Source organism: Arvicola amphibius, chromosome 5 (assembly GCF_903992535.2).
Source record: "Arvicola amphibius chromosome 5, mArvAmp1.2, whole genome shotgun sequence".
Classification (NCBI taxonomy): domain Eukaryota; kingdom Metazoa; phylum Chordata; class Mammalia; order Rodentia; family Cricetidae; genus Arvicola; species Arvicola amphibius.
This window is the reverse complement of record NC_052051.1, coordinates 388,073-402,443: the sequence shown is the minus strand read 5'-3', so window position 1 is coordinate 402,443 and position 14,371 is coordinate 388,073. Positions and strand designations below refer to the sequence as shown.

Genomic DNA, 14,371 nt, shown 5'->3' with positions numbered 1-14,371 from the left:
ATGTACATATTTATAATAAATAATAAAGAAATACATAATAATTCTATTATTTTATTTGCATTGGTGTTTTGCCTACATGTATGTCTGTGTGAGTGTGTTGGATGCTCTGGAACTGGAGTTACAGATAGTTGTGAGCTACCATATGAGTGCTGGGAATTGAACCCAGGTCCTCTGGAAAAGCAGCCAGTCCTTTCAGAGATGCTGAACTATCTCTCCAGCCCCTTTTTTTTTTTCTTTTTTCAAATGGGAAGCCATCTCTACATCAGTCATTTCTAAGGCACAATAGGCCAGAGGCTTGAGGAAGACAGTTACGAAGTCCTGTAGATGACTAACATTTGGGGTCTGCATATTTCCAGAGGAAGTTGGCAGAGGTCACAGAAGAAGAGTGGCTGAGCATCCCAGAAGTTGGCGATGCCAGAAACAAACGCCAACGGAATCCACGCTATGAGAAGCTGACCCCTGTTCCTGACAGTTTCTTTGCCAAACATTTACAGACTGGAGAGAACCACACATCTGTGGATCCTCGACAAACTGTGAGTATCTGAATGGGCAAATGGGGGCTTCTTTAGTCTGAAAAGGGCGTGGTGAGAGGTTGGATGTTGAATGCTTGGAAGAGTGCATGGCTGTGCCTATTAGGACGTGGGGAGTGGGGGCAGTGCCTAAAGGCGGTGGTGGAGTCCTCAGCATGACAGTGCAAGTCAGCGTTTTATTCTCCTTAGCAATTTGGAGGTCTGAACACACCCTACCCGGGTGGCCTGAACACGCCGTACCCTGGCGGAATGACACCAGGGCTGATGACACCTGGTACAGGGGAGCTGGATATGAGGAAGATCGGCCAAGCAAGAAACACCCTGATGGACATGAGGCTTAGCCAGGTGAGAATTTGTCATGGGTATTTTCTTAAAAATGGTCCTCAAAGGGGGAGAAAGGAACACATTTGGGGGATGTAGCTCAGTTGGTCGGTCACTTGCCTCGGACATCAAGGCCCTTCGTTTGATCCCCATCATGAACAAAACAAAACACTCAACAAATTAAAAAAAGATATATGTAAAAAAAATTTAAATAAAGATTTATTATGTATACAGTGTTCTCCCTGCATGTATGCCTGCAGGCCAGAAGAGGGCACCAGATCTCATTATCTATAGATGGTTGTGAGCCACCATGTGGTTGCTGTTGAACTCAGGACCTCTAAAAGAAGAGCCAGTGCTCTTAACCTCTGAGCTGTCTCTCCAGCCCCGGTAAAGTTTATTCTTTATGTTTTGTCATGAAATGATACTCTGCCCTTGTCATAGAGTAGATGAGATTCTGTTTGCAGGTGAGTACAGGGCATATACACTCAGCACAGCAAATAAAAGGCTAGAACCAGGCGGTGGTGGCATATGCCTTTAATCCCAGCACTCGGGAGGCAAAGTCAGGAGAATCTCTGAGTTTGAGGCCAGTCTGGTCTACAAGAGCTAGTTCCAGGATAGGCTCCAAAGCAACAGAGAAACCCCTGTGGCTCTGTAAAAAACAAAAAAATAAAAATAAAAAAGCAAGCAGATAAATAAATAAAAGGCCAGCTCTGTGTGGCATGCTAGTCTGTCCCTTGGAGGTATGAGGCCATCATAGGGGATGAGTGTCCTCCCAACAATGTCACATACTCTATTGATAAAGCTTACTGTCCTTTTTTAAGCACTGGGAATGAATCCAGGCTCCTACACTTGCTAGGCAAGTACTCTATCAGTGAACTAAATTCCTAACCTTTTGTTATTGTATTTTTGAAAACTTATACTAGAAAGTATTTTACAATAAAAAAACAATAGCTGCTGGGCATGGTGGTATATACCTTTAATCTCAGCACTTGGGAAGTAGAGGCAGATGGAGCTCAGTGAGTTTGAGGCCAGCCTATGCTACAAAACAAGTTTCTGGACAGTCAGGTTGTTTGGTGGTGGCGCAGACCTTTAATCCTGGCACTCAGGAGTCAGGCAGGTGGATCTCTCTGAGTTTGAGGCCAGCCTGGTCTACAAGAGCTAGCTCCAGGACAGGCTCTAAAGCTGCAGAGAAACCCTGTCTCGAAAAAACCAAAATAAATAAATAAATAAAAAAAATAAAAACTCGGGAGCCAAATATTGGGGTAAGAACGTTGAATGACCAGAGAAGCAGGGGAGAAACAACTAGTGACCTCTTGACCTTCACCTTCCCTCCCTCCCATTTCTTTTTTTTTAAGATTTATTTATTTATTATGTATACAATGTTCTGTCTGCATGTGTGCCTACACGCCAGAAGAAGGCACCAGATCTCATTACAGATGGTTGTGAGCCACCATGTGGTTGCTGGGAATTGAACTCAGAACCTCTGGAAGGAAAGTCAGTGTTCTTCACCTCTGAGCCATCTCTCCAGCCCCCTCCCATTTCTTGATCCAAAAAGGCTGAGACTTTCTCTGAGCCCTGCCCTACTGTTTCTTGTATGTCTCTCTATCTGTCCTCCATCCTCCAAAACCTAGTTCCTACTCTGCTCTCTGATTCAAAGCAAACTTTATTGGCACACTCAAGAGCTTCAGAATGCAATCAGAATATCCCACAGCAGTGCTCTACCTGCCTCTGCCTCCTGCTTGCTGATTTTAAAGGTGCATGCCCTTGCTGGCTGTTTTTAGGTTGTGGTTTTTGTTTTTAGACAGAGTTGCCCTGACTGTCTTAAAACTCACTCTGTAGACCAGGCTGACCTCTCAAACTCACAGAGATCCACCTGCCTCTGTCTCCAGAGTGCTGGTATTCAAAGCATGTGCCACCATGCCTGGCTCATTTTTAGTTTTTAATGTTGGATTGATACTCAGTAAGTTGTGTAGGCCTTGAACTCACTGTGTAGTAAGGTGGGCTTTGAACTTTGCTTCTTCCTGCCTCAGCTTTCTCTAAGTAGTTTGGATTATAGGCTTGTGCTATCAGACCTGGCTTATCTTGGCAGTTTAAAAAACTCACAGTTATAATAGTAGAATGAACTGCTGTACTGAAATTAAAATATTGTAATTACCAACCTTTTACTTTAAATTTCTTGGTGTAAGTCAGTCTTGGAATGTAGATAGGATTTTTCTTTGGGCTGCCAGCCCAAAAATGTCCATTTTTGGAAAAAATGACACAGAGACTTCTGAATTAGAAAAGCTTGGCCTTGACTTAGGCTTTTCCTAACCAGTTCTTATAACTTACATTAACCTGTGTTTCTCAGTCTGCGTTCTTTGACTAGGTTACCTTGACCCTGTGCTGCCCATCTGCTTCCTCTGCATCTGGCTGGCGACTTCACCTTTCTTCTCCTGAGACTCCTCTGTCCCCAGAAGTCCTGCCAACCTGCCCCGCTCTTCCATTCTGCTCTTTAAACCAATCATAAGGCACTTTGGCAAAGACACATCACAGTATATAAAAAGATTATTCCACAACATTGGAAAGACAATATATATATATATATATATGTTCACTTGAGTATTTATATTATATATATATATATATATATATATATATATATATATGTTCACTTGAGTATTTTTTCCCTGGAACTTTTGGGTTCTCTTTGTGTCTTGATTGCTTTTCTGTTTTTTCTGTTGATGTGATAAAACACCACGACCAAGGTCACCTATAACCTATAACCTATAAAAGAAAGCATTTCATTTGGTTTGTGATTTCAGAGTTCATAACACACTTTCTTTTGGGCCACCAACAAGCTCTCAAATCATGACATGGAAACTATTTATTGGTTCTGAATGCTTGGCCTTATCTTATCTCCGTTTTAATCTTTTTTTTTTTTAATCTACATTTTGCCTCAGGACTTTACCTTTCTTTCATTCTGCATATCTTACTTTCCTGTTTGTTCTGTGTCCTGTCTGGCAGCTGCCTGGCTTCTGGACCCAGGCATGTCCTTCTTTCTCCCTCATTCTCTCTCTCTCTCTCTCTCTCTCTCTCTCTCTCTCTCTCTCTCTCTCTCTCTAAAGATTTATTTATTTATTATGTTAACAGCATTCTCCCTGCATGTATGATGTATGCCTGTAGCCCAGGAGAGGGCACCAGATCTCATTATAGAGGGTTGTGAGCCATCTGTGGTTGCTGGAAATTGAACTCAGGACCTCTGGAAGAGCAGCCAGTGCCCTTAACCTCTGACCATCTCGCCAGCTCCTCTTCTTCTCCCTTGATTTCTCCTACTTATTCTTATTTTCTCTGCCTGCCAACCCTGCCTATCCCTCTGTTCAGCTTTTTATTAGACCAGTCAGGTGCCTTAGGCAGGCAAGGTAAAACAGAAACACGTTTTTACATAATTAAACAAATGCATCATAAACAGATGTAGCACATTTGCATAGTTAAAGTGATATTCCACAAGAGTGCTAAGAGTCCATGGTGGAGTGAAGGAACGGCTGAGAGCTCAGGTTTTGATCCACAACCACCTGCCAGAGAAAGGGGGGCACACTGAGAATGGCACATGTTTTTTTTTTTCCTCCCGAGACACGATTTCTCTGTTATGTAACCTTGGCTGTCCTAGAACTCACTGTGTAGACCAGATTGACTTCTAACTCACAGAGATCTGCCTGCCTCCGCCTCCCAAGTGCTGAGATTAAAGGTATGTGCCACCATTGCCCGGCTGGCACAAATCTTCTGAAACCTCAAAGCCTGCCTCCAGTGAGTGTCCTATCCCCTAATTCTTTCCAAATAGTCTCACCAACTGGGGACCAAGTATTCACACATGAGCCTATGGGAGCCATTTCCCTCAAACCTGTCCCTACCCCTAAATATTAATTCTTGTAGAAGATTTTTACACTTTCTCTGTAGAAGACGTTTTCCTAATCACCAGCTGTTGTCTGAGTTACAGTAAGGTGATTTTCCTCCTGGCTGTTCTTGGGTAGATTTGTTAGGAGGGTCTCCAGGGCCCTTGTTAATTAACTCTTTGTTTTAGACCTTGCTGGTCATGTCTAGCTGATTCTCACCTTTACCTGTCTTGTAGGTGTCTGATTCAGTGAGTGGGCAAACTGTTGTGGACCCCAAAGGCTATCTGACGGATCTGAATTCCATGATCCCAACCCACGGAGGGGACATAAAGTGAGTATGTTGCAGAATTGGAGGTTGAAATGGGAACTCTAATTGCCTAGTATGTTGTGGAGTTTTAGAAAAAAGAATATACAGTCAAAATGTGACATGGATGTTCTGAGAAATGTAGAAATATATTATTTATTTATTTATTTATTTATTTATTTATTTATTTATTTATTTATTTATTATGTATGCAGTATTCTGTCTGTGTGCATGTCTGCAGGTCAGAAGAGGGCACCAGACCCCATTACAGATGGTTGTGAGCCACCATGTGGTTGCTGGGAATTGAACTCAGGACCTTTGGAAGAGCAGGCAGTGCTCTTAACCTCTGAGCCATCTCTCCAGCTCCTGTTTTTTTTTTTTTTTAAAGACTTATTTATTATGTATACAGTGTTCTGTCTGCATATATGCCTACTCACCAGAAGAGGGCACCAGACCCCATTACAGATGGTTGTGAGCCACCATGTGGTTGCTGGGAATTGAACTCAGGACCTCAGGAAGTGCAGTCAGTGCTCTTAACCTCTGAGCAATCCCTCTAGCCCGTAGAAATATATTTGTATTTATTTACTGTATGTGTTAACTATTTTACAAATAGTAAGGTCAATGCTTATGCTGAGCTAGAAAGCAACTTGTCAGTTGTCTCATGTTTCCTGTCTGACATTCAGGCCTCAGTTTGTTTGCTTAGGGCCAACAGAGCTCTTTTGGATTTTTGCATTTTCAGAATGTTTTCCTTAGCAATTTATGCCTTGTGTATGAAGGAGATGCCTTCTCCTTTATTCTTGTCATATCTCTGGTCGTGTGACCTAATGTTGTGCCTTCTCATTCTTACAGTGACATTAAGAAGGCACGGCTGCTTCTCAAATCTGTCAGAGAAACAAACCCTCATCATCCACCAGCTTGGATTGCATCAGCTCGCCTGGAAGAAGTCACTGGAAAGCTACAAGTGGCTCGGAACCTTATTATGAAAGGGACAGAGATGTGCCCCAAGGTGAAGCCTATAGCACATTGCTCTTGACAGCTTTCTGGCTCCCAGAAAACCCTCTGTGTTCTGCCAGGCATGGTGCCTATACTGGAGAAATGGAGCCAGAGCAAGGTTATAAGTAGAGGGAAAAGAGTTTCTTGCTTGCTTTTGTATGGAGCAGAGACTGACCCACCATTATAACGGCAGGGTAAGCTGCACTGAAAGGGATGAACTAGGTAGTTTGTCATAACAAAAGAAACCTAGAGGTTAGAACAGGCAAGATGGCTCAGCATTTGAAAGTGCTGACTGCTCTTCTAGAGGACCTTAGTTTGATTTCCAGAAGCTACATGGCAGCTCACAACAGTCTATAACTCAGTTTCAGAGGATCTGATGCCTTCTTCTAGGTATGCATGCAGGCAAAACACCCATATACATAAAATAAAAATAAGCAAATCAGGAAAAGAAATTTAGAGGTTAGTGCTAACTCTTAGGATATTCCAGCACTTGTGTTTTAGGAGGTAGGATGATTTGACAAGAATAAGAAGTTCTATGAAACCAACTAAATGTCATATATTCTGTGTGGAATAATAAAAAAAACTCTCTGTGGAATTCTCCAAACTTTAGAAATAAATCAGAACCTCCCAGCCAGACATAGGGTCTTTGGTTTTTCTGTAGACTGTACATTGTATTTGTAAATTGTATTTGTTTGTTTGTTTTTGTTTGTGAAGGACTATATGTGCATTTTTTAACTTTATTTAACTTTATTTCATGTGTATTGGTACAACAATGTCAGATTCTCTGGAACTGGAGTTACAGACAGCTGCGAGCTGCCATGTGGATGCTGGGAATTGAACCCGGGTCCTCTGGAAGAGCAGTCAGTGCTCTTAACCACGAGCCATCTCTCCAGCCCTATATGTGCCTTTCATTCCAACATGGTATCCACATTTCTAAGCTGTGTCATTTCTGGGTGAATTCTCATATGTGTGTGTGTGTGTGTGTGTGTGTGTGTGTGTGTGTGTGTGTGTGTGTGTGTGTGTGTGTTTATGGCCAAGTTGATGATCCTTGTAGAATCTGGGGGCCCCAGAGGTAGTACCCACTACTCCCTGTGGTTTCTAGGCTGTTCTTATTGATTTTTTTTATTTTTTATTTTTCCCCAGAGTGAAGATGTATGGCTAGAAGCAGCCAGGCTGCAGCCTGGGGACACAGCCAAGGCTGTGGTGGCACAAGCTGTCCGTCATCTCCCACAGTCTGTCAGGATTTACATTAGAGCAGCAGAGCTAGAAACTGACATTCGAGCAAAGAAGCGTGTTCTTCGGAAAGGTAAGCCTTCCTGGCAGGTGTTCTTCTTACTTTCTGATGCTTTGTTCTCTTGGAGAGCAGCTTGGCTCCTCTGCTCAGGCTTTCTGTGAGAGTAGTTAAGAAGCTGGTGATGTTGTCTAGGCCTTTTCCTGGACTGGTTCCCTCTGCCCTTGAACCTTCTGTAAGGAAGGGACTCTGGTGGGGAGTTCTCACCCTGGTTGGAGGCCACATCCCTGCTTTATAAAGTATGAGTCACTGTCATCCCAATTTTCCTTATTCGCAGTACAGGGACAGCTTGAATTCTAGCCTGCTTCTGTGGCTCTGGAGGCTAGATAAGAGTGTACTCAGCCAGGCCCTTTTGACATGATCTAAGGTGTTTCTACAGGGTAGTGTACCCCTTGGTGTAAGTCTGAGATCACTGATGGTCACACCTGAGTACATGGTCATTGAATTCCTTCCTGCACTGACTGGACTGCGCCTCATGCTGTCCATCCATTGTCAGCTAAAATACAGTTTTGCCTTCGTTATTTAAAAAAATTTTAAAGATTGCCAGGCAATGGTGGCACATGCCTTTAGTCCCAGCACTCAGGAGGCAGAGGCAGGCGGATCTCTGTGAGTTTGAGGCCAGTCTAGTCTGGTCTACAGAGCAAGGTCTACACAGAGAAACCCTGTCTCAGAAACCAAAAAACAGGAGTGTTTGGTGTGTGTGTGTGTGTGTGTGTGTGTGTGTGTATGTATGTGTGTATGTATGTATGTGTGTGTGTATGTATGTATGTATGTATGTATGTGTGCTAGAGTCCCAGAGGCTAGAAAAGTGTCCATCAAATCCCCTGGAGTGGAGTTACAGGCAGTCGAGAACAACCCTACAGGGTACTGGGAACTGAATGAGGAGCAAGCACTCTTCTTTGAGTCATCTCAGAGAAGGTACAGCATTGTAGGCAGTTTGTGAATTGCTTGTTACTCTAATTCATAAAAGTAGTGCTGTTGTTCCCTGTACCAGATCTTATCATAAATGCTGCTTTTGAACTTGGCTTCAGAACAGAAGCTGGTATCCAGGGTAAGCACTTTACCTGGATGCGTGATCTACTGACCTAGACTCTTTAAGGAATGGATCTCCAGCCGTGGTTTTACTGGGATTAAAAGCGTGCATCACCACTGACTGGCTTCCCATTCTGTACTTAACATGTTTATCTAAAATGTGCAGACATTTTTTTCTATTTGTGGCTTTAGAAAATTATATTGTGTGTTTGCTTATGTCTATGTATGTGTGTGTGTGTGTGTGTGTGTGTGTGTACATGTGGAAGTTAGAGGACAACTTGCATGAGTTGGTTCTCTCTTAATTATCCATCCCAGGGATTGAACTTGAGCTTTCAGACTCGGTGGCAGGTACCTTTACCTGCTGAGCAGCCCTTTTGTGGGTCTCATGGTGTTCGCTAGCTGACCTGGAATTTACTATATATAGCTCAGAGTGGCCTTGAACTTAAGGCGATCCTCTCATCACCACTGCACTGGGTTTGTGGACACAGGTGGTTTTCCCCTGCAGCATCTAGAAGAGTATTTCACAGTACTGTCTTACTATAGAGGTCTGTAGCGTTCACGTTTTCTCAGTTGTCATCTCCGCACACCATGTGCATGTGTCTGCCTGTGCATGCATGGTCAGTGTGCATTAAGGTTCTTGAAGGAGGAAGATTAATTCTGTAGGCTCCGTGCTCTGCAAGCATGGTCCTCTGTTTCCTAAGTTCTTTTGTAAATTGGAAGGTAGGTCTGGAAGCTTTATTAGAATCAAGTGAAGGCTTTGTTTTGTTTTTTAAAATAAAAAAAAATTATGTGTATGAGTGTTTTGCCCACATTTACGTCTCTGTATCATATGCGTGCCTGGTGCCCACAGAGGCCAGAAGAGCATGATCTCCTGGGACTGGAGTTAGAGAAGGTTGTCAGTCGCCATGTGGGTGCTGGGAATCAAAACCCCTTCCTCCCAAAGAGCAGCCAATGCCCTTCATCACTGAGACATCTTTCTAGCCCAAAGATTTTTTATTTATTTACTTTTATTTTACTGCATCTAGGGGCATCTGAGGCTCTCCTCTGGGCGCCACATGAGGAGAGCCTCATATGCCCCTAGAACTGGAGTTCACAGACAGTTGTGAGCCACCAAGTGGGTGCTGGGAACTGAATCTCTATTCTCTGCAAGAGCAGCAAGTGCTCTTAACTACTGAGCCATTTTCCAGCCCTTAATTTTTGCTTCTCCCCCCCCACCTCAAGGATTTCTCTGTAGCTTTGGAACCTGTCCTGGAACTTGCTCTGTGGACCAGGCTGACCTCAAACTCGCAGAGATTTGCCTGTCTCTTGTTTTTTGAGTGCTGGGATTAAAGGCAGGTGCTACCACTGCCTGACAATTTTTGCTTTTTGAGACAGTCTTACTACATAGCACTGGTAATTGTGATATAGACCAGATTGGTCTTGAACTCATAGAGATCCTCTCTGCTTCTCAAGTGCTGGAATTAAAGTTATGCACTACCATAACCAGCTTTTTTCCCCTTTGTGTGTGTGTGTGTGTGTGTGTGTGTGTGTGTGAGTGTGTGTGTGTGTGTGCGTGTGTAAGCAGAGCGCTCTCTCTCTCTCTCTCTCTCTCTCTCTCTCTCTCTCTCTCTTTCTCTTTCTCTCTCTCTCTCCCTCTCTCCCTCTCTCCCTCTCCTCTCCATTGTGAGGTGAGATTGAACAGTGACTGTGTGGAATTCTTTGTAGATTTCAGTTGCCATCTGGAACAGAGGTAGGTGCCCCCTCTTAGTCATTGGAAGTGATATTGATGATGTTCTTTCCAGTATTCTTTTCTCTCTCTCTCTCTCTCTCTCTCTCTCTCTCTCTCTCTCTCTTTCTTTCTTTTTCCCTCCAAGACAGGGCTTCTTTGTGTAACAGCCCTGACTGTTCTGGAGCTCGCTCTGTAGACCAGGCTGGCCTTGAACTCACAGAGATCCGCCCGCCTCTGCTCCCGAGTGCTGGGATTAAAGGCGTGCACCACCGCCCGGCACACTGCAGTTTTCTACAGTGGTCTCCATCCACAGTTTCACTTGTTTCAATCCCGACATTCATGCACAACATGAAAACTAATAAGAAATTGTGGAAGTAAGCAGGGCATGGGGACACAGCTCATCCCGTGAAGGTAGAGACAGCAGGCTTAGGGGCTCAAAGTCTTCTCTACATAAAAACATCCTTAACGATATAGCAAATCCTGGAGCTGGGTGGGGGGGTAAGTCACACACCAAAAGCTTGCAGAGTGCAGAGATAAGTCATTCACAAGTTTAAGTCACAATATATTCTAGGAATATGATGAAACTTCTGCCATCTGCCAAGAACCTGGACTGCCTCTGTGGGGTGTCCGTACCCTGTCATGCTGCTTGCTCGTGAATGAGTCATTGTCTTAGTTATCTAGTGATGAAGCCTCTCTCTCTCTCTCTCTCTCTCTCTCTCTCTCTCTCTCTCTCACACACACACACACACACATAGTTTGGTGCTAATGGAGTATCCCAGCATCGTTCTATAGGAGTTCCTTCCAGAGTTTACTTATGACTTTTTTTTTGAAGTTTCAGCTATTCTTAAGGGTAAATATAATCAGTAGGTCTTTTGATACTGGCCATTTAAAATATATTTTTAGTAAGCCATACATGGATTTTAGGTTTACAGTTTGATGTCTTACTGAGTATGTGCCCATGTAACCCATGTAACATTGCCCTCAATCTAGACAACTTAAGTCTTTCCTCGTTTTCTTATAGCCTGTTTTCTTGCAGCTGTTCTGACTTCCTTAAGACTAGTTCATCTTGTTCTCAAATTTCAGTGGTGCTGTATAGTATCGATGTGACAAGTCCTGTTGATACAACTTCAAGGACCCTCCACTGTTTCTTCTTTTCTGGCTTTATGTCTACGCCAACATCAAAGGGCTGACCACACGGGCGTGTCTGCAGCTTTTGGTTGTCCCTGTGGGGAGCTGTCTTACCCAACTGGCAGCGCCATCCTGACACCAGTCTCTTATTTGACCGTTCCTAGCCCTGGAGCACGTTCCAAACTCTGTCCGATTGTGGAAAGCTGCTGTTGAGCTTGAGGAGCCTGAAGACGCTAGGATCATGTTGAGCCGAGCAGTGGAGTGCTGTCCCACTAGTGTGGAGGTGAGTCGGCCAGGCTCAGCCCACCACCCCATTTTTTTAGGGGTGCAATGAACTTTATTGATGGTATTCAAGAGAGTAGGGCTCCCTAAGCCCCTCCTGCTATTCTGGAGGTCTGGGATGGAAACTGTGAGGGAGATGCTCAGTGTCAAGGGTGGAGTTAGACAGGGACTGCTCAGCAGCCGAGGGCCTCTCTCTTGCTGTGTCCTTGCTGGGATGGGTGGTCCAGGGCGGGCTTCTTACTCCTTGGAGGCCATGTAGGCCATGAGGTCCACCACTCTGTTGCTGTAGCTGAATTCATTGTCGTACCAGGAAATGAGCTTCACAAAGTTGTCATTGAGGGCAATGCTAGCCCCAGCATCGAAGGTGGAAGAGTGGGAGTCACTGTTAAAGTCACAGGAGACAACCTGACCTCAGTGTAGCCCAGGATGCCCTTTAGTGGGCCCTCAGATGCCTGCTTCACCACCTTCTTGATGTCGTCATACTTGGCGGCTTTCTCCAGGCGGCATGTCAGATCCACGACAGACACATTGGGGGTAGGAACACGGAAGGCCATGCCCGTGAGCTTCCCGTTCAGCTCTGGGATGACTTTGCCCACAGCGTTAGCAGCGCCAGTGGATGGAGGGATGATGTTCTGGGCAGCACCACGGCCGTCTCGCCACAGCTTCCCAGAGGGGCCATCCACAGTCTTCTGGGTGGCCGTGATGGCATGGACTGTGGTCATAAGCCCTTCCACGATGCCAAAGTTGTCATGGATGACCTTGGCCAAGGAGGCCAAGCAGTTGGTGGTGCAGGAAGCATTGCTGACAATCTTGAGGGAATTGTCATACTTGTCATGGTTCACACCCATCACAAACATGGGGGCATCCGCAGAAGGGGCGGAGATGATGACTCTTTTGGCCCCACCCTTCAAGTGGGCCCCAGCCTTCTCCATGGTGGTGAAGACACCAGTCGACTCCACAACATACTTGGCGCCGGCATCACCCCATTTGATGTTGGCGGGATCTCGCTCCTGGAAGATGGTGATGGCCTTCCCATTGATGACGAGCTTCCCGTTCTCAGCCTTGACTGTGCCTTTGAACTTGCCGTGGGTGGAGTCATACTGGAACATGTAGACCATGTAGTTGAGGTCGATGAAAGGGTCATTGATGGCAACAACGTCCACTTTGCCAGAAGTGAAGGCAGCCCTGGTAACCAGGCGTCCAATACGGCCAAATCTGTTCACTCCGACCTTCACCATCGTGTCTCTGGAACGAGGCTGGCACTGCACGAAAAGAAGCAGATGTCTCTAGAACAGGGAGGAGTAGAGCCCACCACCCCATTGTTGAAGGCTTAAGCAAAGTCCAGTGCCTGAGACTGCTGAATATATGCTGCTTACTTAAGCTACTGTTCCTGGCATTAGAGGGCATTATGAGACCCAGAATGGTATTCTATAGTAGTTGCTAAGTAAGGTAGCGGGTGGCTTCAATTAGTCATGCTACAGGTAAAAGCACATTGCATGTGGTGGGTGTGAAGTACAAGCGATGCACAGTACACATTGGTACACAGTGCATGTGGTGGGTGTGAAGTACAAGTGATGCACAGTGCACATTGGTACACAGTGCGTGTGGTGGGTGTGAAGTACAAGCGATGCACAGTACACATTGGTACACAGTGCATGTGGTGGGTGTGAAGTACAAGTGATGCACAGTACACATTGGTACACAGTGCATGTGGTGGGTGTGAAGTACAAGTGATGCACAGCACACATTGGTACACAGTGCATGTGGTGGGTGTGAAGTACAAGTGATGCACAGCGCACATTGGTACACAGTGCATATGGTGGGTGTGAAGTACAAGTGATGCACAGCGCACATTGGTACACAGTGCATGTGGTGGGTGTGAAGTACAAGTGATGCACAGTACACATTGGTACACAGTGCATGTGGTGGGTGTGAAGTACAAGCGATGCACAGTACACATTGGTACACAGTGCATGTGGTGGGTGTGAAGTACAAGTGATGCACAGCACACATTGGTACACAGTGCATGTGGTGGGTGTGAAGTACAAGTGATGCACAGTACACATTGGTACACAGTGCATGTGGTGGGTGTGAAGTACAAGTGATGCACAGTACACATTGGTACACAGTGCATGTGGTGGGTGTGAAGTACAAGTGATGCACAGCGCACATTGGTACACAGTGCATGTGGTGGGTGTGAAGTACAAGTGATGCACAGCGCACATTGGTACACAGTGCATGTGGTGGGTGTGAAGTACAAGTGATGCACAGTACACATTGGTACACAGTGCATGTGGTGGGTGTGAAGTACAAGTGATGCACAGTACACATTGGTACACAGTGCATGTGGTGGGTGTGAAGTACAAGTGATGCACAGCACACATTGGTACACAGTGCATGTGGTGGGTGTGAAGTACAAGTGATGCACAGTACACATTGGTACACAGTGCATGTGGTGGGTGTGAAGTACAAGTGATGCACAGTACACATTGGTACACAGTGCATGTGGTGGGTGTGAAGTACAAGTGATGCACAGCGCACATTGGTACACAGTGCATGTGGTGGGTGTGAAGTACAAGTGATGCACAGCACACATTGGTACACAGTGCATGTGGTGGGTGTGAAGTACAAGTGATGCACAGTACACATTGGTACACAGTGCATGTGGTGGGTGTGAAGTACAAGTGATGCACAGTACACATTGGTACACAGTGCATGTGGTGGGTGTGAAGTACAAGTGATGCACAGCGCACATTGGTACACAGTGCATGTGGTGGGTGTGAAGTACAAGTGATGCACAGCGCACATTGGTACACAGTGCATGTGGTGGGTGTGAAGTACAAGTGATGCACAGTACACATTGGTACACAGTGCATGTGGTGGGTGTGAAGTACAAGTGATGCACAGTACACA

The 14,371-nt window shown here is 45.2% G+C and overlaps 1 protein-coding gene and 1 pseudogene across 1 annotated transcript in view; one reads left to right on the top strand and one right to left on the bottom strand.

Moving 5' to 3' along the window:
- The window catches only part of Prpf6 (pre-mRNA processing factor 6), a 50,253-nt gene that overhangs the window by 9,937 nt on the left and 25,945 nt on the right, over window positions 1–14,371 (top strand). Inside the window, exons 5-10 of the mRNA XM_038329528.1 lie at window positions 357–533; window positions 720–875; window positions 4,957–5,051; window positions 5,874–6,030; window positions 7,161–7,323; window positions 11,341–11,459. Coding sequence (XP_038185456.1) covers window positions 357–533; window positions 720–875; window positions 4,957–5,051; window positions 5,874–6,030; window positions 7,161–7,323; window positions 11,341–11,459 — 867 coding nt within the window. The remainder of the gene's footprint in view (window positions 1–356; window positions 534–719; window positions 876–4,956; window positions 5,052–5,873; window positions 6,031–7,160; window positions 7,324–11,340; window positions 11,460–14,371) is intronic.
- Window positions 11,696–12,732, bottom strand: LOC119814143 (annotated as a pseudogene).